Consider the following 25979-nt stretch of genomic DNA (forward strand, 5'->3'; position numbering starts at 1 on the left):
AAGGGTCGGGGGCAGCACAGCTGGCCCGGGAAGATGGGGGAAGGGTCGGGGGCAGCGCGGCTGGCCCGGGGAGATGGGGGAAGGGTCGGGGGCAGCGCGGCTGGCCCGGGGAGATGGGGGAAGGGTCGGGGGCAGCACGGCTGGCCCGGGGAGATGGGGGAAGGGTCGGGGGCAGCACGGCTGGCCCGGGGAGATGTGGGAAGGGTCGGGGGCAGCGCGACTGGCCCGGGGAGATGGGGGAAGGGTCGGGGGCAGCACGGCTGGCCCGGGGAGATGGGGGAAGGGTCGGGGGCAGCACGGCTGGCCCGGGGAGATGGGGGAAGGGTCGGGGGCAGCGCGGCTGGCCCGGGGAGATCGGGAGGAGAAGAACCGGCTGGCAGGAAGCAGGGGTGGCCGAGAAGGGTCAGGGGCAGCGGAGCTGGTCGGGAAGGGTCGGGGGAAGCAGAGGGGCGGGGCGGGACTGACCCGGGCACGTGCAGATCCCGAGACACCGTCAATCCTGCGCAGGGTCTGGAGTAGCGTGAGTGAGTCCAGCTGCGGCTCCACCACATGCTCAGGAGCAGGGATAGGGCTTCTCCTCCTCCCCAAGGCGTCAGACGCAACCAGGGCTCCCAGCACCAATCGCGCCCCACCTCCCAGCCACTCTCCCAACCCCCGCCAGACTTCTGTCCAGCACCCAATCAGAAATCCAAGAAATACCGGACATTGCACATGTCCAGTATTTTCTGGATTTTTTTTACTGGACAGAGGGCCCAAAAAACGGACTGTCTGGTAGAATACCGGACACTTGGCAACCCTAGCATGTGAATGGACCAGTTGCCTATTCTGCAAAACTAGGGAGAGGGACAGAAGAGCGCAGCTCCCTCTGCCTCAAGGGATAGGATAGGATAACAGAGTCTTCTCTGGGCAGCAAACAGGGAAGGGTGAATTGTACGAGTGTGTATTTAAGGCTGACTTTTGCAGCTGAAATGATAGCTGCAGGTCATGGGTGGGCAGCATCTCCTAAAGGTGAAAGGCTGGGGGGATGCAGGTTGCACAGTGGGGCCAGAAATGAGGGTTTCAGAATGCAGAAGGGTTGGGGCAGGGAGGAGAGTGGTGCGGGCTCTAGGTGGGAATTTGTGTGCAGGAGGGGACTCAGAGCTGGGACAGGGGTGAGGGAGGTGGTGCAGGCTCGAAGAAGGAGGTGGGCATGAGAGGGGGGTTTCAAGAGTGGCTATGCAGGAGGGGTAGGAGTGTGTAAGCTACAGGAAGGACTTTCAGTGTAGGAGGGGGCTCAGGGCTGGGGAAGAGGGCTGGGGTGCAGGTTCCTGGTGGCACTTACTGTGGGGGAGTCCCTGGCAGCAGCAACATATCCCTTGGGTTGTAAGCATAGGGGTGGCCAGGCGGCTCTGCACAGTGCTCGCTCCCTCTGCCCACAGGCACCGCTCGTGTGGTTCTTGGCCAATGGGAGCTGCAGAGCTGGCACATCGGGTGAGGACAGTGCACAGAGCCCTCCTGGCAACCCCTGTGCCTCAGAATCTCAGGGACTTCCATGAGCCGCATAAAGCAAGGTAGGGAACCTGCCAACTCGATTTCTAACAGCCCGGTCAGCAGCACCGACTGAAGCCACCAGGATCCCTTTTCAACAGGATATTCTGATCGAAAACTGGACACTTGGCAACCTTATGCTGGGCTAAGATCCCCATTTCATCCTTAATGGTATTTTCTCTTTAATCTCGAGGAATTTATACAGTGTTTTACCTTTTTAAGTATCTCTACAAATTCCTCGTAAGATCTATAGCACAAGCGGAACATTTTTATGATAGTAGGACACACTACATTCCCATGCTAGAGTGTTGCAGTCACCATAACTTAGCCTATTGCTTCACTAGGCCCATAGCATTACATTAATTATTTGGAGCAGTGTTTATCGTTAAGATGGCTGCAGTCTTTTATTCTGATAGTAAATTATACCATCAAAAGACTGATTGCCCACAACAAATCGTAAGAGTCTTATGGAGCCTGGCAATATGGTTAACACTTTGCAAGACAATAATAAAGGTCCTCCACCAGAAAAGAAATTTCTACTAACTCACACTGACAAGTAAAATCAGCATTATTTAAATATAAATGTAAACAACAATTACAGAGTGCTCTCAGCACATCAGTAATAAAAAATTGTAGCATTTCCTGCTAAAACAGAAAAGGAGCATTATCCTGGGATATATAAAATGTATTTATTACAAGAACATATTGTGTATGTAAAGTGTGTGAAAAAGGAATAATCTCAGCACACACAAATTTACTAAGCAGTTGCACTTTCAATTATTAATGTTGTACACCAGTTACTGTTTACCTAAGTAAAGCAAACAAGCTTTACACATAGTCATCTAGGACAGTGTCAGTTTTAACGTGAATATCACTAATAGGGGCTAGGCAAGAAGACAGAAGAGAGAAGCTGATAACAAAATGTCAGCTTGGATTATGCTGGCGAATATCTCAGGCATACTGATTCTTTTTTAATATGAGTTCTATCTGCTCAGATAAGCAGGGACCACAGAAGAAATACCTTCAGATATTAAGATATTTTAATGTGTCTATCACCTCTCTTTGCATTGCATTATTTGGAATGATGTTTCTCCAGAACCCAAATATGGAGCAACATATTTTCCCTTTTTGATTCCAGCTTTTAGACATAGTAATGAAAAGGACATCAACACTCCATCTACAGACTTAAGCAAACACTGCTTAAATTGCTGTGACTGTTCACTTTGGGCTTGACTCTATAAAGATTTTCCTCAAAAAAGTAACCCTTCCTCGGGCAAGTAGTTCCATTCAACATGATGCCACTACTCTAAGAAATTCTCTGTAGCAGGGGTTCCCAAACTTTTTGCCACAGGGACCAGTAAATCCATTCACGAACTTTTGGAGGACCAGTAATGTTCATTTGCATATTCATTAATCAAATGATGAATATTCAAATAAGTTGTTTCTGGTCCTCCCAAATCTCCCAGTGCCAACTTTAGCAAAGCTTTTGATATGGTCACCCACAATATTCTTGCCAGCAAGTTAAGGAATATGGATTGGATAAATGGACTGTAAGACAGACAGAAAGCTGGTTAGACCAGGGTTTCCCCAAACTTTTTACTTTAATTGGAACCCTTTTTTTTTCAGTTCTGCTTTTTGCAGCCCAAAAATATAAACACATAAAAAACAAACTGAGAAAATACCAGACATATAACATGTCTGGTATTTTCTCAGGAGGTAAGTTGTATTATTACTAGATGTATCAGTTTGTAGTTTTGAACTGACTGGCTGGTAAATGTGCTCAGGCTGCATGAGTGTGTCTACCAGCCAGATAGTTCGCAACTACTCGGGGTTTGTGTGGGGGGGGAAGGCCGGGGGGACGACAAGACAGTAGAATCCCTGTGCCAGACTAACTCGTGCTTTGTGGGTGGGGGGAAGAGAGGAACGGGGTCGGGTCAGTTCCACTCCCTGCAGGCCGATTCATTCCTCCCCCCTGCTCCCCTTGCTGCACCTCTGGCCAGCCCCACTTCCCCCAACCCCCTCTCTGGCAGCCAGTTCTCTCCCGCTTCTCTTCCCAGTTTCCCTTGGCCAGCCCTGCTGCCTGCGTCCAGCCCTCCTTCCAGCGGCCACTTCTCCCATCCTGCCCACATCTTCCCCGGCCAGCTCCCTGCCCGCAACCTCGCACCCCCCGGCAGCCCTGCTTCCACCAGCCCCCCAATCTCCCCAGCCTGCCCTGATACCCCCGTCCAGTTCTGCTTCCGGTGGCCAGCTCTCCTCTCCTCCTCACCCCAGAATCCCCTGGCACCTGCACCTTTCCTTAGCCCTGCACCCTCCTGGTACCTCCTTTTCCCCCTCTTTTTCCCTAATACCCACCCCCTCACCAGTCTCTGCCCCATTCCCCTCCTGCCCCGCTGTGCCCTCACACACAATTTATTCCATCCTGACTTTCCTCATGCCCACCTCTTCTTTCAAGCCTTCTCCCAGCACCTCCCCCTCCAGCGCCCTTCCCTTCGCCTCTCCTCTCCCAGCATCACCCTGTCTCCCCTCCCCCTAACACCTCTCCTCCTGCCCTTTCCCTCATCGTCTGCACTTGGCCCCCTGGCATTTGTCTCTCTCTCCCGCACCCCTGTCCCTTGGTGCCTTCCCCCTCTCCTTTCCTCGCCGCTGCACGAGCCGGTTCCCACCTTCTCCTTCCACGCTGTGGGGCCGGGGTTCGCGCTCAGGCCCCGGAGGCCGAACCCGGAGCCAGCCAGGCCCCGCCACGTGCCTCCCGTGGGTTTCGAAACCCCGGGCCGTTACGTCACGTCATGCCCGGGCGTCCTCCCCGCCCACGTGCAACGCCGTGCACGGGCGGCAGGCAGCGAGGAGGAGCTGCGTGTGGCAAAGACGTCCGGGGACGAGGGGGCGGGGCGGGAGGACGCACGGGGGCGGGGCCCGCTCCAGGCAGAGCCGGGGAGAGACCCAGCTCCACATAGCGCTGGAGCAGGGCCCGGCTCGTCACTCGCCGGCACTTCCGGGTGCAGGGGCGCAGGGCCCGATTCGACCAAATGGGTCGAATCAGCCTAAGGGCCGGCAGCCACCAGGCACACTGAGGCCCGGCTTTTTTTTTTCCGCAGCCCAGTACCGGGCCGCGGACCATAGTTTGGGAAATGCTGCTCTGTAGAATTAGGCTCCACAGAGAATGGAATCAAGTTTGAGCTCACGTTAGTATTCATTATCACCAGGCACTACTCATTTTCAGCCACTTGTCTGCCCCATCCTTTTCTCTCCCTTTGGTTTTGTTCTTATTATTGTTTTGTGCCTCTCCCCTTTTTCCCTCTATCATTCCTTCTGCCTTCCCTCTTCCTCTCCACTGCAGATCCCATTCTCCTGAGTTTTGGTCTTCTATGTCACAGTTTCCTCTCCTAACATCTCACCCTCCCTCCTGTTTTTCTTGTCCCTTGCCTTCACCCACCCTTTTTGAAGGATTATGCTTCTGCTTACTGAACAAATGACACCAGGAGCAGTTGAATAAAATTGATAAGAAAATTTATCAAAATTATAGTATCCTTAAGCTTCCAGTTTTGCTAAGGAAGGACTAAGTGAAGGAAGCACAAATGCGATCCTCCTATACCCCTTGTATGAAAATACAGGCTGAATCTTTCTAGTCCGGAACCCTTGGGACCTGACCAGTGTCAATCCAGAGAATTTGCCACGCCAAAGGAGTCCAATATTGTCTAGCAGCATTACCAATACTTCCACTGCTTACTGGGCTCTGAGAAGACATTTAGGGGTAAATTAGAGCTAAATAACTGCACAGAACACTGAGCGCCAGGACCAGTGGCTGTAAACAAACTTAATGGGACCCCAGGAAACTTGGCCACAGCCATAAGTGGACATTCGGCAAACTAAAATCATGTTGGACAATGGATGTTGCCAGTAGGGATGTAAGCAACTAGTCGCCTATCTGATAAACAAAAGCTTATCAGATAGTCAAGTAGTGACTTGACTAGTCCCTTCCCCCCCTCTTGCTGCCTCTACCAGAGGCAGCAACGGGGGGTGCATGAGCTGGTGCCGGGGCGAGCCGGCTTAAAAGCCCGTTCCCCCCAGCACCGTTTCCGGGGGGCAGGGAAGTAGAAGCACAGCAGAGAAACAGTGCAAGCGGGGCCTGAAGCAGTCCTGCTTGCACCAGTTCCCACTGTGGCGCTTCAGCCTTTGAAATGGAGAGCTCTTGCTACATTTCAAAAGCAGAAGCGCCGCAGTGGGAACATAGGGCAAGCAAGTACTGCTTGAGTCCTCACTCACCCCATGTTCTCTACAGCACCCTCACCATGCTGCCCCATGAGAGACAGCAAGGGGGAGGACACAGGAGCCGATGCTGGGGGGAGCTGGCTTAAAAGTCAGAGGCAGCAGGGAGGGACAGGGGAGGCTGCTGCAAAGCACCCCTGTTTGCAGGGGTCCCAGCGGGGAGCTGGGCCCCCTTGTGGATGGGGGCTACTGCCACCAAGCAGCCCGTTCACAGCAGACATGGCTGGCCGTGGGCAGGGGCTGCTCTGGAACCAGCCCCTGTTCATGGCGGACAGGGCTGTCTGTCACAAACAGGAGCTGCTGGACTCCACGCAAGCCGGGACCAAGCAGTCCCGGCTCACGCTGGTCCCAGACACTGCACCTCTGCATTTTAAACTTAATAAGAGCCCAGTGGCTCTTACTACATTTAAAATGCAGAGCTGCAGTGCAGATGGCTCCCAAAGTTGGCACAAGCCAAGACTGCTCAGTCCCAGCTCAAGCCAACTCCTAGAGCTACCCCCTATCGACAGAGCGGTCCTATTGACTAAACATATAGCTAGGTAACCACCATTTAACATCCTTAGTTGCTGGACCAGAGAGTGCCAGACTAGAGAGGTAAAGAATTAGGCCAGTGAGTGGTGATGAAAGAGACAGGGAAATGCACAATCTCTATGCACCAAATTTAAATCTGAGTAATTTCCTTTAAATACAGATCCCACAGTTATACTTCTAGAGAGAGTTCGCTACTCCAAATCAGTTCAGCCTTTCTTCCTGCAGAAAGAGCTTGACTTTGGACCCATGAAGTCAGCAGTCATGGGTCCCCCTGAAAGTTCTGGACCGAGAAATATAATCGAGAATCTCAGCTTTCATTCTGAAAAATAGATAATCTTTGTAGCCTTTTTTGTTGTGAAGACAGCCTTGAAAATGTAACATTATTTCAATGAATTCTAGAGTTCAAAGCTTATGATTGATTTTGCCTAAGGATCGCAGATTATTCAGATTATTGATGTTAAATATTGATTAATTGAATAGTCAATTAATGTCATGAATTCTTATCTATTACTCGACTATTCTGTAGTCCCCAGGGGTGGGTCCGGTAGCCAGTGCACTTTGGTCCCACTCCCAAGGAGCCCCCTGTAACTCCACGCTGCTGCCTCTGATACAGAGGCAGCAGCATGGCGTGCTAGGCAGTAGCTGGTCGCTAGGGGAGCCAGTTTAAAACCTAGTTCCCCTCGCAGACTGACCGCATGTCACCCCACACTGCTGCTTCTGATACAGAGGCAGCAGCATGGAGTGGCAGCAGCCCCTGTCCAGGGTAGGTCTGAGCTCCCAGACATGGTGTGACAGCCAGAACTAAACTGGGCTGTCTGCCCGACTGGTTCCTAATACACTTCAAATGCATAGTTGCAGTGGGGGTAGGTCCTGGACCGAGCGCAAGTTGGGACTGAGTCGGGCTGCTGGTCAGCCTGCTAAAAAATTTACTGGTGGGGGGAGAGGGGGAGGGAAACGCGTGTAGTCTATAGCATTACCCAATAAGCTTTTGCATATCAGTTAATCAACTACACTACTCCATCCCTAATTCAGATACCTTTAGGGTCAGTGAAGACTATGATCACAGGCACATTAGAGTTTTGGGAGGATCCCAGATCAATTTTCACCCCTGGGGGCAGCTGCAGTAGGAACACTACAATCTTTTTCCCAGCAGGAGGGCTGGATCTTTCACCAAAATGCCAGTGTGGCCTCTGGCTGGAGGTTGAACAGGGCCATACCATCAATCTAGTAGATTAGGCAGAGGACTCAGGGACTGCTGCAGTCTAAACCCAGCTTTCTCAATGACTTCCTCTTCAGTCACACTCAAGTCATTAGCTTTTGTGTCTTGTTATCCCCATTATAAGATGGAGGGACTAACATTTACCTCAGAAGAAGGGTGGGTGATGACAGGGGCTCGACAATTAATGTAATCTACTCGCCTATGGCAAGTAGATTTTAGCCTGGCGCAGCTGCGCAGCACCATCTGTGCATGGCAAGTGTGCGGTTCTGCGCGGCTGGCGAGCAGGGCTTGCCGCAGCTTGGCAAGCCCTGGTGATGACTATGAGCCAGTGTTTGCATAGTTTATATACCTGCTAAAATTCACTACAGCATGGACCTCCCTGGCCCAGCACCCTTGGGACCTGTCCCGTTCCGAGTGAGGGAATTTGCCGGATATCGGGAGGAACCCTGCCACCGGTCTTCCAGGACACTCCCACTCTCTGCAGCTGGCTCTGCTTCGGCCCCACTAGGCTCTATCCCTGCTACCACCCACTAGCTCCTGCCAGCTAGTTCTCCCCGTGGATAGAACTCCCCAGCTTCCACGGCCTCGCTTCTCCCCTGCCTGGCCAGGACTCCCCGGGTACAGGGCTTGCTTTTTGCTACACGGCTTCTGCTGCGCCCCACTGGGGCTCTCTGGGATGGGGCTCGCTGCTGCTCCGTTTCTGCTGCACCCTGTCGGGACCAAAGAGTCCCAGATTTAGGAGGTACAATCAGTAACATACATATGGTTTTCAGCTTGGTGGTTCCCAGACACATGCACCCGCATGCACAAATGTATTTTAATAACTGTCTACTGGAGAAAATTTTAAAATATCAACAACTGCCTGTGTACCCCCAATAAAAGCATCTGGACTGGACTGTAGCAGAAGAAATGGTCTCCCCACCCACACAAATCCTCTATCTATATAAAACAAACACGTTCCTTTTGGGTGTGACCCATGTAATCACTTTAGTAACCCATTAGGCCAATGTCAAAGATAATGGTGTGACCATTGTGGAGAAGTGTTGTTTAAAGTTTTGGGAAAGCACAGAGACATGCACTTGTTTGCATACTCACACAAAAATGCTAAGGCAGACTTTGGGTACAATTTTTAAAAGCATCTAAGTGAATAGAGAACATAAGTCCTATTTTCAAAAGTAATGTTGACTCCTAAATCTCAAATGATCTCAATTGAATTTATGCTCTAGGGCCCAGATCCTGGCAGATGATTAGGTGCATAATTCCCATTAAAATCAGCAGAAGTTCAGTGCCTAAAGATATTTAAGGATCTGGACTGAAGGGTATAAGAAGCTTTTGAAAATGGGACTTAGAGTCCTGAGTCACTGAAGTGCTTTTGAAAATGTCACTCTGCTTGAAATTAATAGTTTGAGTTAATCCAAAAAGGACACTATTCTACTTGATAGACAGTGACAGCTAAGGATTCTGATGGAGGATGACTCCTCTTTAAAAACTCCCGTCATCTGAAGAAGTGGGCCCACGAAAGCTCATGATACCATCTACGTGTTTTGTTAGTCTATAAAGTGCTACCACACCATTTGTTGTTTTTTAAGTTTATCCTTTAAATGCCAGTTATTTGCTGTCACCATCTGCTGGTAGAGAGATAGGAAGCATAAATACTAGTCCCATGCTAGAACAAAAAAGCAAGCAGAGGAGAAAGGATCGTTATATCCTGTACAAGTGATTGCAAGTTCAATGCAACTCTTGCTCTCTCAATGAAATATTTTATGCTGTGATTACTTCATAATCAAGATCATGGCATGCAGTGATTCTCTCAGATCATGTTACTTTAGCAAATGCTTTGACAGCATCCCAATTTCTAGCAAGCAAGTTAAGGAGGGACATTCATTTGAAGTAGGTAATATTTTCTATATTAGTGTTATCCCATTAATGTTATCTATGCTAAAGTAGAACTCCTTGCCAGAGGAGGTTGTTAAGACCAGGACTTCAACAGGGGTCAAGAAAGAACTAGATACATTCATGGAGGTTAGATCCATCAATACTTATTAGCCAAAATGGGTAGGAATGGTGTCCCCAGCCTCTGTCAGGGGTTGGAAATGGATGACAGGAGAGGGATCATGTGATGATTACCTGTTTCTGTTCACTCCCGGTGGGGCACCTGGCATTGATCACTGTCAGAAGACAGGATGCTGGGCTAGATGGAACTTTGGTCTAACCCAGTATGGCCGTTCTTATGTTCAGTCGCGTGCATGGATTAAAAAAGCTAAAGAGACCCTTTAATTTTCTATTAGAAAATAACAGAAAGAAACAAAAAGAGGACCAGTCCCTTTACCCAAACAGTTTAAAAGCTGAAAGTGTATCTTGGCTCATAGTTTAAAAGTTCAGCCTTTCAGTTCAGAAGCTGACATTTTCACATTAAGGATCTCCAGTTAGTAATACACGTACCTACGTTCCTGACATACACATATGCCCTGACGACTGCTTACACTAACATCTCTCTGTGTGGATGGCACTCTGCCCACTGACAAGTTGGTTGGACCATTTCACTAAAGCATAGCTGCCAAACCAGGATGGGCTTTGATGGGCAGCCAACAGCCATCTGTTTCTTTAGAGAGACACTCCTCGGCAACAGAACTGAAGCTTGCACACTGTGCCACATGATCGCACTTATTGACACTCAGCCCATCCAAAGAATATTTCAAGAGTGAAAGAAAAGAGAAGAGTTTATAGGCACTTCTGCCTGGGATTAAGACATAGTGCACTGCTGTGGTTACAGTGGGAAGTGATTCAGTGGCAAAACGGATACACCACTAACCACACCATTTTTGAGATATGGTAATCTCTTTCCAGAGAAATAAACAGAGGCTGTCAAATGATTAAAATATAATCACAATTAATCATGAGATACAAAATAGTGATTAAGCACAGTTCTAATCACACTGTTAAACAATGACAAAATACCATTTATTTAGACATTTTGTATGATTTTCTACATTTTCAAATACATTGATTTCAATAACAACACAGAATACAAAAGTGTATAGTAGATTATGCACTATGGGAGTACGTCTAGACTACAGGCAGTCCCCGGGTTACGTACAAGATAGGGACTGTAGGTTTGTTCTTAAGTTGAATCTGTATGTAAGTCGGAACTGGCGTCCAGATTCAGCCGCTGCTGAAACTGATCAGTTTCAACAGTGGCTGAATCTGGACACCAGTTCTGACTTACATACAGATTCAACTTAAGAACCCCAGGCATCCCCAAGTCAGCTGCTGCTGAAACTGATCAGCGGCTGATTCCAGGAAGCCCGGGGCAGGAGCTTCCTGTAGTCAGCCACTGGTCATTTTCAGCAGCTGCTGACTAGGGGACACCTGGGGCAGAGCAGCTGGGGTGCTGCTGGGTTGGTCCAGTGGCACCCAGAGCGGCGCTACGGGACCAACCGGCAGCGCCCCAGCTGCTGTACCACAGGCGTCCGGAGCAAAGCCGCGGAGCACGGGGGCAGCGGGACAGCCCAGACGCGCCGTGGCTATCCTGCTGCCCTCGGGCTCCGCGGCTTTGCTCTGCTCTGCTCCCCGTCCCCCAGGTCTGCAGACCAGGGGGAGGGGGAGCAGAGTAGAGCAGAGTGGCGGAACGACAGCCCAGACGCGTCTGGGCTGTCAGCTGGCCGCGTGCTCCGCTCTTTCCCCCCCCCCCCCATGGTTTGCAGACCAGGGGGAGGGGGAGCAGAGCGGAGCAGAGCAGAGCGGCAGAACGCGCGGCCAGCTGACAGCCCAGACGCATCTGGGCTGTCAGCTGGCCGCGTGCTCCGCTCTGCTCCCCCTCCCCCTGGTCTGCAGACCAGGGGGAGGGGGAGCAGAGCAGAGCGGAGCAGAGCGGAGCAGAGCGGAGCGGCAGAACGCGCGGCCAGCTGACAGCCCAGACGCGTCTGGGCTGTCAGCTGGCTGCGCGTTCCGCCACTCTGCTCTGCTCCGCTCTGCTCCCCCTCCCCCTGGTCTGCAGACGGGGGGGGGGAGCAGAGCGGAGCGCGCGGCCAGCTGAGAGCTGGCCGCGCGTTCCGCCGCCGCTTTGCTTCCTCTCCCTGGTCTGCTCGAGACCAGGGAGAGGAAGTGCCCCGTTCGTAACTGCGGATCCGACATAAGTCGGATCCGCGTAACTCGGGGACTGCCTGTACATGGCTCCGTCGACAGAGCCATGTAGATTTGTTTGTTCGGCAAAGGGAAATGAAGCCGTGATTTAAATAATCAATTACTAATTATTGCACCACAATACTTGTCTGACTGAAATATATTATTTTTGTTTATCTTTTTTACAGTGCAGATATTTCTAATAATATAATGTGAATGCTGTACATTTACTATTCTATGTTGTAATTGAAATAAATATAGTTGAAAATCCAAAATATTAAAATTTATGTTGGTATTCTATAATTGTTTAACAGTGCAATTAAAACTGCAAATTAATCAAGATTAATTTTTTAATCAAGTTAATTTGTTCTGAATGAATTTCAAGCATTAACTGCAATTAAATTGGCAACCTTAAAATAAACAAGTGGTCAAACTAAGGTACAGGTTAGGGATGTAACATTTCATTTAAAAATGTAACTGTAACCACTAAAAATCATAGCAGTTACACAGCTTAAATAAGCTTTTTACTGCAGAACCCGCAGCAAAGCCTCCCCAGGAGTGAAGTCAGCAAATGCTGTCAGCCCTGCTCCCAGGAATAAGGCTTAGCTGACGCAGCGAAGCCACCGCCCTGGAAAGGGGGCCAGCAGGCTTTGCTTCAGGCTCTGCAGCTGGCTCCATGAGAGCAGGGCCGGCAGCCCCTGCTGACCCTGCTCCCACGGAGCTAGCATGTAACCTGCAGTGAGGGGACTGGGTCTGCCACACACAAGGGGCTGATCTGACAAGCCCTGTGGAGCTGCAGCAGCCCCCTGCCTGAGGTGGGCAGGGAGCTGCTGCAGCCCCTACTGGTTAACCAGAACTGATAAGCCTCACCAGTTAAGGGTGAGATTTACCAGTTAACCATTTCCATTCCTAGTACACTTACAGCAGAACCTCAGAGTTATGAGCATGTCAGGAAGAGAGGTTGTTCATAACTGAACAAAATGCTACAGCTGTGTTTTCAGAGATTTACAGCTTTGAAACATTACGATGCTCAAATGAAGTGTGCGGTTGACTGGTCAGTTCATAATTCTGGTGTTTGTAATTTTGAGGTTCTACTGTATGTGATTTGACAACGCTCAATACACATGGATCACAAACATAAAGAGCAGTTTAATCAGATACAAGGGCATGTAATTATTTGCACAAGTTTGCTTGAGCTCATCAGCGTCTTTCACACATGAGCCTGGAGTTTGAGCCATACACAACCAGTACCAGAACTTGATTTCATCCCAAATCATGTTCAGGAAGAAAGCACATAACAGAAGTTGCTCCTACAATATACTTTTAAAAAAAATTAAATCTGGTCTTCATCTTTTCACGCATTTTTTAGTCTTTGATGTTTGAAGAAAAAGGTGATTTGGTTTTTAAGTTTTTGAAGGTACACCAGAAAGTAATACATTGTTTGATTTCTACTTTTCTCTCTCTCCCACTGTCAGGAGGCAAAAGGATGCCTCATGACCACTTGTCATGGTGGCTCTTCTCTGTGGGCAAAGAGATAACAAACAGCTCGGCCACATTCCACGTTGAAGTTAGTGTAGTTCAGAAACAGTTCTACTTTCCTGAATACCCCAAGATGACTCCAAGTTTCTCAGGGCATGTTATTTCAAAATAACAAGGCAAGCGCCCACACTACCAATAACGTACTTGTTATTTCGAAATAATAACTCGGACTTGTGAAGAGGAATACACTTATTTTGCAATAGTTATTTTGGGAGTTATTATTTCAAAATAACTTATTTTGCAATAACCTGGTAGGTAGACATAGCCTCAGAGTCTTCAAGAGCTATTTATGCATGATTGGGATGACCCAGTTTTGGCACTGATTTAGCAGCATCTCTGTCCCTAGCAGGCCCAAAGGCAGGGGAGAAAATCAGACTGTTTGTTAAAAGTGACATGGTCAAAGTTACTTCTAGCAGGGTTTTTATCAGTTATACCAAATTAAAAACCAAAAGCTGCACTCCAAAGTTATAGGGTTTGGCAACAGGAAAGCAATTCCTGAGATATCTGAAAATCCTTGTGTAGTACAGAGGGATTTCCTTTCTTCATTTAACTCTCACCGTGTCAGGAGTATTTTATATGATGACTCTTACATCACAAAAGTTTCTATAAGCTGCTGTCACATCACATTTTAATTGCTGTTACCATTTTAGATTACAAAGCAAAGCCAGAATTTGCCAGAATGAAGAGAACAGACAAATCAGTGTGCTTTTTAGATCAAATTTATTTTTAAACATTGCAAGGAGAGAAATCTAGGACACTACCCAAGGAAATTCCAACCTAAACTTCGTACTTCACTTCTGTGGAACTCCCTTAACTCTCCATCACCACCACTATTGTTGTCAGCAAGAGTAAGTCTTAGGTCCAACACTGGGTTCTCAAAGTACAAAGGACGCTGTCAAACGGTATCTGTCAAACAAAAGTAGTTTATTTCATGACAGCTAACAGCTGCACCCCTTAACTAGAAGGGGGCTATATAACAAAGAATCGGCATATCTAATGTCCCTTCCTGCTAGCCAGGGATCCCGAGTCGGCTGTGGATGAAGTGGGAGGTTGTCTCAGCTTCCAAGGCACCGGTATCCAAAGCCCTTCGGTGAGGTCCAAATTGCTGTGCTTTGGTGAAGCCTTAAATACAGTTCTCTTGCCTTGTTTTGCAGTTTGGAAATTTCCAGGGGTTACTCATTACGTGCTGATGTAGGGCTTAGCTGTTAGTTATCGATCTGGTTCTGATCTAGTTCTACTTGTTCTTTGGCCTTGTTTACGTGATCAGTATGTTAGGGTAAACAGAATTGTTTATGCGTTCTTGCCCTTTATACTTGTTCTTGCTACACTGGCAACAATGCTTATCTTAAATGGCGTATGTTCCCAAAGACTTGCTTCTGGCTCATCTGATATAGGGAAAAGGGAAAGGGGGGAAGAATGCAAGCCTCACCATCCCTAAACTTGCACGTACAAAGTTCTTCCGCAATTAACCCTACAACTATCTACAGGATCATCTTTAACAATAATTTTACTACTTAGATTGCATATGGCAATAGTCTGGAAGTGGTACATCTACATGTGGCTGGGAAGTGTAATTTCCATTTGTTGGGTAGATGTACATGGGCTTGCTCTGCAAGCACATTAAAATTATCAGTGTAGCACTAGCTAACATGGGCAGTAGAGATATTGTGATCTGCGGGCCTACAGCTTTAATTTTAAACTCAACTGTTGAAAAGCAGGTACAGATTCATGAATTTTCACAGTGATCACTTATATAAAATGGAATGATAAATAAATAAAACTTAAAAAAAATTATTAAGAAAAAAATGTGAGACGAAGACAAAGACTGCATAAATATAAACACAGAGGGTTTATATGGATTCCACTCAACAGTTATGTAAAGATTATGACTGGTAAACAAAGGGTAGGAAATCAGAAATCAAGGAACCAAGATTGGAATTTAGACCTACTTTGTGGACAAAATAATGATAGCATGGCTATTTAGCTCATCACTCCCTTTGGGGTCTTTAAAAAGAGATTTTGTGGGAAAGCAAGGAGACCTTTTACCATCAGTGTGGCAGAAGGATTGTTGTCAACATGACACCAGACCTTAACAGTCCAGTAGGAACATATGACCATCATTACTGCACCAGCGAGGACCGCAACCTGACAGAGTTGAAAACTGTATGTGTGTGTGTGCGCATGCGCGCACGCGTGCGTGCATGCGCGCGCTTCTTTCTGTCTACCCTCACCATCCTTCCCCCGATCTCTGTTCAGCTTTTCTCTGGATCCTGAAATCAACTGTGCTGCATGGAACTAGCACAGTGAGATAAGACAGCCAATCCAGTTCTGCCCAGATTGAGAAGGACCAGTGAAGGGGGAGGGCCTGACTAGACCAACCAACCAGATGATATTTCTGATGGGGAGGAGAGTCAGGGTCCAGATCAACAACTGCTGTGGCTGACCTGCCAAAAGAATGTACCCATGACCCAAATGGTGGACTGGAGCCAATGGGAGCTGCGACGCTCCATAGCTATGGACCCTTTCGGTGAACAGAGCGGTGCAGGTCTGTTAGCAGCTTTGCCAAAGCAGGCCCACAGCCCACTTTACAGTGTTTCTCATAAGTCTTTCCCAGTTCATTCTCATTGTCCAAACAAGTGGCTTGTTTGTTCGTTTGTTTTACATTTTCAATTAGAATCTGCAAGGCTATGTCTACGCTACAAGGTTATTTCATTTCAAAACAGTAACTCCCAAAATAATTATTTTGAAATAGCATGTCCACAATACAGGGATGCCTGGAAATTAGTCCGAGGCAGGCTCTGTTAATGTGGACGCACTACCTTGAATTGGAGCCCCAGGAAGCACTGGAGAGTAATTACTTTGAATGACTCTGAGGAGTAGTTATTTTGAAATAAGACCAGCTGAGCATCCATAATGACCTTATTTCAAAATAGCAAATTTGAAATAGGTGTTATTCCTCGTGGAACGTGGGGTTGTTATTTTGCTATAGCAAGCCTGTTATTTCAGAATAATTTTTAAATAACAGGCTTGCTGTGTGGATGCTCACCTTGTTATTCCGAAAAAAGGAGAGTTATTTCGAAATAACACTATACTGTAGACATGCCCTAAGGAACTGGGGCCTAGGCTATATAGTCTAGCAGTCATAACTGGACTGGTGTCCACAAGCGGAGAATGGCCATAAGGCAGTAATCAGTGAGCAGGTATCAGATAATCACTAGATCTGGGATCTATAGGCAAGAGTCAGGATCAGAGTCAGGCCAGGATCATAGACAAGAACTAATTACCAAAATGAAATCAGGGAACAAGAGTCAGCATCAGGATATGGTCAGAGCCAGAGATTGGTTGGTATCTGATGGCATGAGTCAAACTGGGTTTGGAGACTGGAAAACAGAAAGCAAGCTGAGGTCTAGAGTCACAACAAGCCAAAAATCTGTGTGATTACCCAGACAACTTCCTGGCCACTCTTCAGGATAAACTAGAAAGCATGGACCAATCAGAAGGCCACAAGTTGTTGTCACTCTGAGTCCTTTAGGCGGTACTTCCTACAATGCCGAATCACCACAGTGCTCCTTGGCTGTTAAGCTGCATAGCCTCCCTGAGGCAATGTCAGCTACCCCAGGCTCTATAGATGTAGGTTCTACTTCCACAGATTCTTACAAAACTGCATTGTTGTGGTATTTGTTATCAGTAAAATGGATTTCAAATAGCCACTCCCAAATTACTGTAAATCAAGGAGTGCTCTGTTATCTGTTAAAGATAAGTGCCATAGCAAGTTCAGAATGCATTTCTAATTCAAGATAATGGTACTGTAAATGTCTTGGTTCATTTTTGAATACAGTGTGAAGTCTTCCCTGTCATCATCTTACATATTGCTGAAACTATCATCCCCATAGTACTTGGGCATTATTTACATTAATTTGGAACTAATATCAGTTTCCCCTGGAGAAAGGAACAAAGCTGCCGTTTCTCAGCATCATCTCTAGACAGATTAAAGTCACTTACCAGAGTCAACCATTGGGGCCTGTGAAGCCACAGGTTCCTCCTCACTCCCTTGTCCTTGGTCCACTTTTGGAACTGTAAAAATGTTAAGGCCAATTTCAATATTCACAAAATAAGTCAGCTTATGGCTCCACTGAAGTCAGTGTCAAAAGTGGGCCCAGGACATCACTCTGTGCCTCTCGGCCTTGAAAATGTAGCCTTGTGTAAACTGCCTACTCTGTGAAAGTCTGTCACTGACTTTTCCTGAAAACTCAGGCTCATGCTGTTCACAGTGACATATGCTGCTTCCAGCGTTGGCCTTTGAGGCCCATGCAAGACACTGAGCTGTGGTTCCCTAGATTCTCAGAGGGCCCCAAATCAACTGAAAAATATATGCTGTGTTCTAACTGGGCTGCCTGGACTGTACCAAGCTCTGATTCCCAGCTACTAGCCAGCTGCTTTCCTCTGCTGAACAATTTATGTGGTCTCAGGCAATAAGGAGAGAACACCCCTATTGTGAGGAGCAGCCTGGTCTAATAGACTAAGCCGAAGTGTGGGATTCTGGAGCAAGGAATTCCTGCATTTTAATCCCTTTGTGGCCTTGATCAAGTTACTTCAATTTCCTCAGCTGTTAAATGATGATATTAATACTTCCTACTTCGCAAGGTTCTGAGCCTGCTAATGAGTTATAGTTAGTGATATAAGCACTATTACTTAGCGAAAACAGTGAGGCATGGACCTCAAAGTAAAAAGGCAATAAAGGTGGGAGAAAGGGTGACAGAAAAGTGAAACTGTGGGGTTATATTGCTCTCTCATGCTACATTACTAAGGGCACACAAGTGTCTGGCATCATCCCTGCCGAGGTTCACAGAGGAGAAATCCTAGCTTCATTGAAGTCAATGGGAGTTTTGCCACTGACTTAAAGGAGCCAAGATTTTTACCCTGGGTATGTAAGATGTTTTAAAAGCAAGCTAGTGTTTCATGTTTAAATGTGATTTTATTAATGATGAGCACAACCTCACTACCATCCCAACCACAATTCACACGGAAGTCAATAGGGCTCCAAGCAGGTGAAGCTGTCTATCCCCAGGGAAATTCCAGGATCAATGCCTATTATGAGAAAGTGCTATTCAGTGACAAACTCCACTGAATATTACAATATGGCTGATACATGGATACGGCTTGGAATCAGTATATCTGAGTTCTAGTCTCACTTTTCCCACTGACTAGCATGCACCCGTGGACAGTTCATTTAACCTGTCATCTTTAAAATGGAGATAAGGAGATTGACCCAACTTTGTCAAGCACATTTATATCTGCATGTCAGACTGTGCAATATAAGTGTTAGTGTATCCCATACACTACCAGGTGGGCACTTATGCCACTTACAGAGAGAAAAACATGAGTTTGTTCTACAGCAGGGGTGGGCAAAAGGGTGTCCATGGGCTGGATCGAGCCCTGCTTCTCCATGCCCGCTGGGTCAATTAGGGTCTAGGGGAGGGGGGAGCGTGCAAAGTTTCCTCTGGCCCTGCCCCCACCTTGCAAGGAGCATGCAGCGCTTAGGCTATGTCTAGACTGCAGGCTTCTTTCAGAAGAACTTTTTTTCAGAAGAGATCTTCCAAAGAAACTTCTTCCAAAAGAGAGCATCCACACACAAAAGTGCATCGAAAAAGCGATCTGTTTTTTCGAAAGATAGCGTTCACACTGCATGGACGCTCTCTTGCATTTAAGCAGTGATTACTAGAGACGGGACCAGGGCACCCGTGCTTTTTCCTCTCTCCTCTTATTTTCAAAGAACTCCCTCTTCCACGTCCACACACACCTTTTTGCGAAAGAGCTCTCTCAGGAAAAGGCTTCTTCCTCATAGAAAAAGGATTACCAGTGCTGGAAAAACCCCTCTGTTCTTTCGATTTACTTTCGGAAGAACATGATTGCAGCGTGGACATAACTCAGGTTATGTTGGGAAAGCAGCCATTTTTCCAACAAAACTCTGTAGTGTAGACATACCCTTAGAAGCGCCATGCGCTCCTGGCAGGGCAGAGGGAGACTTCATGCGCTCCCCTGCCCCCAAGCCCTGATTGGCCTGGGGACAGAAGGGGGAGCAAGCAAAGTCTCCTCTCACCACCAGGGGCATAGGCACCTAGGGGGAAACTTGGGGGGGGAGGGTGAGAAAGGTGCTCTCCCACTCCCAGTACAATCATGGTCTGTCGGTGGGGAAGCAGGGAAGTATCCTGGCCCCGCCCCTTCCACTTAAGGCCCTGCTCCTTTGGGTGCAGCCTGGGGCCATTTCAAAAATTTCTGAAGTGGCCCCCAGCAAAAAATTATTGCCCAGCAAAAAATTATTGTTCTACTGCCTTAGCTGAGGGGCTGCTTTTTTTATAGCTCATGTAGTAGAGGCTTGTGCAGTAAGTTCCAGAGATCCCAAGTTTGATTCCACCTGTCACCATTACTCTAGGCAGTATTACTACTGCACATATGACCATATGAGAAACTGGAATTTTTACTCTATTAAATCATATGTTATTTGACGTATAAATATATAATGATATCCTGCACCAATGAAATCACTGGAAGTTTAGCCACTGATTTCAATGGAATCAAGATCAAGCCCATAAAGAAATGCCAGTAATTAAGGCTGAGTGTTCAGTAACTTTTTCAATTGCATTTTATGTTAGTTTCTTGCCTGGATTCATAATGAATGTAATACACACAGTAGATACATACAACTTAAATGTACAACTTAAAAGTCTTGATTCATCACTTCAGAACACCAGTTCTATGCCTACCTGACTCCACATTCTTCTGTCATGACTCACATCTCAGACTTCCCACTCCCCACCCATAGCTGGTAAAGATACTCATGGAGTCCCCACACAGCGAGTCATGGACAAGCCCACACTAATGAATAGTTAAATCTCCTAGCACAGTTAATCAGTCTGTAATAGTCCACTGTACTTATATTTTGTAACTGTGCTGTGTGGGTGGAGACTTATATAATTAATGTAAAAAACAATAGTTTAAAACATAGTCATTAGAATTTAACATGCCACACTTGGCAGTATACTTAGGCAGCCTTCTTTAAGAAAAGAGTATTTGCCAACTGTTAATAATGAGTGTGCAAGTTATGCTTAACACCACTAAATTAAGGCCATGGTGCTTAATCAGTTTAAATAAGTTGTTCCAGAACAATGTTAACTCCAAGACTGTAGTCCAGAAAACTGCTGAACATAAAACAAACTTTCTGGACAGCTGTTAGATGGCAATTCAGTAAACTTCTAAAGAAGGACATGGTGTGTTTGTAGCCTTTGTTCTTCACAACTAATTCCCTCTGACTTTCAACTGCACAAGTGTAAAAGACTAGGAAGCCAATTCCCCACGCACACCAATTTTATACAGTGTATTTCCTTTGACTTCATTGCACTAAGAGCTGATTAAGGCTCTGATTCTGGAAACAGATATATGGGTGCTGACCTTTACATACTAAAGTCAACAGAATTTTACACTTGCAAAATTGGTGCAAGGGGAAAAATCACTCTCCAGGCTTTTACAATGCATAACAAAGTCGGAGGAAAGTAGTTGGGAAGAACAAAGACCTCAAAAACAAAAAATATCACCCTTGTTTTTCTTCTAAAAAATCATTTTGCTATCTAGCAGATTCTCCAAACCTCTCTCCTATTTTTCAGCAGTTTTTGGGTTGTGAAATCAATAACATTACATATGGATATCACCAGCACATCTACCAGGGTCAGGTCTGATACTATTATAAATGAGAGCAGAATCAGGAGTATGTGTAACTTGATGTTGATTACTGTCAATATATATTATAACACACAAAAACTATACTTGGAACAGATTACACTGAGACACAAATCAGAGGACCACATACACAGTGTCTCATTCTTAATTTATGTACTCAGGAAGTGACTGAGGCATAATTACTGATGCATAATTTTGTATTTATTCCTACTCTTGATGAGTGTAGCTCCTTATTTTGGTTGTAACTAAATCTCTAACAGGTCAGTACAGAATTTTTTACTTTATCCATTACTTTTTAAAATATATGAAGTATTAATTTTTATATTTAATTGTAATCATAATAATAACCATGATTGTAAATTTTGTTCATGTGGTAAACCAGTAAACACTACCAATACATTCAACACTGATATTGGGTAAATATAAGAATTTTGCAATGGGAGCAGGATCAAGCCCCTAAGAGCTGGCAGTAGTTATCCTGGAGGGGCACAAAGCACAAGTTATGAAGTTGAATTTGAACACACACTTCTAACCTATCCTCTGTCAACAGCTCACCATTTTTTCACAGCACTATTTTTTTACACTTTTTATCACTTCTTTTGTGAACAGTGTGCTGAATGCCAAAAGTGTGACAAATCCCCATAATGTGTTTGCCCAGTGCTGTTGGTAGTACATATGTGATATATGCTGACATTCAACTGAAAGCTTAGAAAAATACTGTTGGATTCTACGGCAATGATGGAGTTAAAGTTGAAAACATTCTCCTTTTTTGTGATCATTATATAACCATCTCCAATACCAGAATAATCAGGGAAAATGGCAGTGAAGTGTTCAAAAGAGAACAGTAAGTTACACAACTTTGAGCTTGACAGGATTTAAAGTCTAGAAATAATAAGCTTATGATATTGCTTTAACACTTTCTATTTCATGAACCTCTCATATCAAAGCCTGCACATTATTTATGTTCATTTGACCACAGTACCTCTAAAAGCTTAATTTAATTTTTAGGTAATAATTATTCTATGGTATAAATGCTATTATAGTACGAACTAACTATTCTACAGTGACTAGGATATTCATTGCAAATGAAAGTTTGTGAATCAGCAAGTGGACAGGCAATTACAAATACAAATACTGTATAATGCATTATCAAGTATATTTCAAACATTTATTAGCCAGTTTTTGATTAGTTGGTGATAATCCTTCATAGCACACCTGCAAAAGTGATCTGATACATTTAGTATAAATTATAGACTCCACTCAGTTAAATTTCTAGGGAAAAACACATACAGAGCCGGTGTTTAATCAGAGCTAGATGCATCTCTCCCTCTTCCAATCGCCCAGTATGTACACACATATACAAACATATTACAACTGCCAGGGTCATCAATGGAACAGCCAGTATATTTAAAGCCCAGGGGCAGGCAACGTGCACCTTCACTATTGAAAAAAACAACCCCACATAAAAGCTGAAGTACAGTAAAAGTCATATAACATATGTCCTTAGGCCTACAAAAAATTCCTTGAGCTTCCAACCTATAAACACACATACACACTCCCTTTCTGCACATGAGTGTATAAATTGGTGATGTTTTGTAATGAAATGCATGATGCCAATAACCAGGAAGCTTTATCCAAAAGCTCTCCCACCGGGACCTCCTTAATAGCAGACACCAAGTTCTCTATCCCTTCCTCTTCCCCTGCTTACCCCCTCAAGAATTCAGTATCAGCATCCCTCCAGCTCTCTCTGTAGCAGGACAACTCAGCTTGGAAAAATGAATCCACAGCGATGAACCAATGCAAATATGAGTCACACCAAAATATATTTATATCTAAATGGGCAACAGGCTGAATAACCCTCTCTCTGCCAGCACCTCCTTCCCCTGAGCCATTTCCATTGACACCGCAGTGCATTGCAACACTAGCAGCCGCCTCTGGCTCAGAAATTTTCACCCCCCCCCCCCCCACTCCTTCCAGTATTAAACACTCTTCAGGCTCTTTGCAGTGCTGGGAACCGTCCTTAATGGAGGCTTCAGCATCCTCTGTAAGCCTTTTGGCTTTTGCAAGGAAAAAGGGGTGGGGAGGGGGAGAAGTGGGACAAGATGAGTGAAGGAATGAATGAATTGCTACCTCCAGAAAGGCTCTGTGGGCTGCTGCTTGCTCCTGCTCCTGCTGCTGTTGCTGCTGCTGCTGCTGTCACAGCGGATCAGCTGATATTTACCTGTGAGGTAATGCACACTCTGTAAGGTCACCATGCACCCACTGAAATAGAGTGCAAAGCAGGAGGCAGGCAGAGAGAGGGAGCTGCTGCTGCCGCTTCCCGCTGCGAGCCGAGAGGCTGCACCGCGCGCTGGCTGCTGATGCGGCTGCAGCTCCTGGCACATGCTGCAGGTGTCAGAGCAGAAGCTGCCCTGCCTCACACGGGACCCAGCGCGCTTCTGCACATGCTCCAGCCCCCGCCGGCGCCCCCACTGCACATGCCCAGTGGGCCCCTGAAGCCGCTGCCCGGCCCTGCGCCTGGAGCCTCGCTGCGCTTTCCCCAGGACGCGCCCTGGCCATGCGCGGGGGAGCCGGGTGGGGAGCGGAGCGCAGGAAGGGGCCGGAGGGGAGGGGGCTGAGCAGGAGGGATGACGTATTGGGGGATGGAGGAGCAGGAGGGGCTGAGGCGAGGAAGAGCCGCAGATTTGGGGGTGGGGAGCAAATCGAGGGTTGCAAGGAGCGGGCCAAGCGGCCGGAGAGGAGGCAGGAGCAGAGCGGGGCAGACGCGCATCGGCGGGGCGCTCTCGCGTTCGGGGGCCGCTCGGCGGGCGGGCGGGTGGAAGGGGCTGATCAGCTGGAAGGGTGATGGGGCGCCGCTTGGCGGGGGTGGAGGGGCAGAGCAGAGGGTGGGGGGGGGTGATGGAGGAGCAGATCAGGAGGGGGCTGCACATCCTGGGGGGGGAGGGTTGGACTGTCCGTATCCCAGACCCAAATCTAGAGTGACATCCAATGTCACAGCGTCACGTAATGAACATCCCCGGTGCTGGAACCGGAGTTGTTCCCCTCTATTGTGCTTCATTGTTAGCCGGGCAGTGACGTCACCCTGTTTCCCTCTGCACATTCCCTCCCGAGAGAGACGCGTTTTCTTCCAAGAGCCTTGCACCCGGCCTTGTACAGCCGAATCTGTAAAGCTAGAGAATAGAGAGCCCCTCTTTTTAGTGACTGTCAGCTATTTGAGTTTTTGCCTGTTTTAGTGTTTGTTTTCAAATTTGCATGTGCTCGCCTGCTCTCTCTCTCTCTCGCTCTATTTAGTAATGGGTTTTCTGTTAATGTCAAAAATGTGCCACCTTGTATAAACATTCATAATTGTTTTGCTAATGAAGCACTTTGTCAGTTCCGTCCAATTATTTTTCTGCAATCTATAAACCTGTTCTGTTCTGGTGATGTGTAATAGCTCTGTGTGTGTTTAAATTGACAGAGAGGCTATTTTCATTACTAGTTAATAAAAATTTGAATAATCCTATTACAAACCTGCATGAACAGGATTTTTCTCATGAGAGGGAAGCCACTTAAAGTACTAGAATCTTGAAGATTTAATGTATTTTCTTTCCTGAGTGCTAATATGTCTTGAATCACATTTTTTACCTCCTAAGATCTCCACACTCAATCCTCATATAGCCTTATTATTTGAGCTATAGTGGGAAGAGATGATGTAAGCCTTAGTGCATTAAAACACAGTATGCATAGGCCCAAAGTGTCCAATTTCCCAACCTAAACTTACAGAGCTACATACAGATTTAGACCCTGCTCCAGTAGGGAGTTATGCATGTGCTTAGCTTTGTTCATATGAGCAGCTCCATTTAAGTCAATGGCACTACTCATATGAGCAAAAGTAAGCACGTGTGTAAGTGTAGGATTGCAGCCTCCAGTACACTATAAGTACCCTGATTGTCAATGCAAAGTAATGTGATTTCCTTCCCCACCCCCAAATATGGCTTGTCCAACTGTTCATGACCCATTCAGCATGGACTTAATACAGCGCTTAGCAGGATAGGGTTTTCAGATGCACATCTTTCTCTTTCACACATTACCTGAAAATTAGAAACTGCTATCTTTATGGCAAATCTAATGCATATCGCTTCAGAGGGGTAGCCGAGTTAGTCTATAACAGGAAACACTTGAAAAACAACAAATAATCTAGTAGCACTTTAAAGACTAACAAAACATGTATGGTATCTTGAGCTTTCATGGGCACAACCCACTTCTTCAGATGACTAAAGTGTGTTGGAAGTCCAGATCCAAAAATAAATAAGGGAAGGAGGGAAGGCGGGGGAGAGAAGGAAAAAAATTGAAGGGGAGGGAAAAAAAAGACAGTGAGTAGATAAGCTTCAGGGGATAGCAGAGTGAATGTGTAACAGGAAAAACTTAAAAAACAACAAACAGTCTAGTAGCATCTTAACGACTAAATAGTTACAAGAGGCTGATAAGAACCATTAGTTAGCTCTTGGAAAGGAAAATAACCAATCCCAGATTCTAAACAGACATCAAGAACCATTAGCTCCTTCATTGTTACTTTTGCAGATCCATTAATGAGTGTCCAGGAAGATTAAAGTGTTCTCCAACAGCCTTTTGTGTATTGCCTTTCAGATATCTGATTTGTGTCCATTAATTCTTTCCCGTACAGACTGTCCAGTAGGCCGATACACATTGCAGTGGGGGCATTGCTGGCATTTGATGGCATAGCTCACAGTAGTGCAGGGGTTCCCAAACTTTTTGACAAGGGGACCAGTAAATCCATTCATGAGCATTTGGAGGACTGGTAACATTCATTTGCATATTTGCATATTCATTAAGCAAATGATTAATATTCAAATAAGTTGTTTCTGGTCCTCCCAAAGCCCCCAGTGCCAGCTTTAGCAAAGCTTTTGATACAGTCACCCACAATATTCTTGCCAGCATGTTAAGGGAATATGGATGGGATAAATGGACTGTAAGATGGATAGAAAGCTGGCTAGACCAGGGTTTCCCAAACTTATTACTTTAGTTGGAACCCGTTTTTTTC

At 46.4% G+C, this 25979-nt stretch overlaps 1 protein-coding gene across 17 annotated transcripts in view; it reads right to left on the reverse strand.

The window, feature by feature from the left end:
* The window catches only part of DTNA (dystrobrevin alpha), a 340146-nt gene extending 316783 nt beyond the window's left edge, over positions 1 to 23363 (reverse strand). For 3 of the 17 annotated variants that reach the window (XM_025180861.3, XM_025180860.3, XM_025180841.3), the window contains exon 1: positions 23069 to 23353. In XM_025180861.3, the coding sequence (XP_025036646.2) occupies positions 23069 to 23322 (254 nt within the window). In that variant the 5' untranslated portion in view covers positions 23323 to 23353. Of the gene's footprint in view, positions 1 to 23068 lie in introns of all 17 variants that reach the window. The other 14 variants (XM_075920735.2, XM_025180859.3, XM_025180845.3 and 11 more) reach the window with 9 other exon arrangements.
* Between the last annotated feature and the right edge of the window lie 2616 nt (positions 23364 to 25979).

Source organism: Pelodiscus sinensis, chromosome 2 (genome assembly GCF_052426305.1).
Source record: "Pelodiscus sinensis isolate ZL-2025 chromosome 2, ASM5242630v1, whole genome shotgun sequence".
Taxonomy (NCBI): Eukaryota; Metazoa; Chordata; order Testudines; family Trionychidae; genus Pelodiscus; species Pelodiscus sinensis.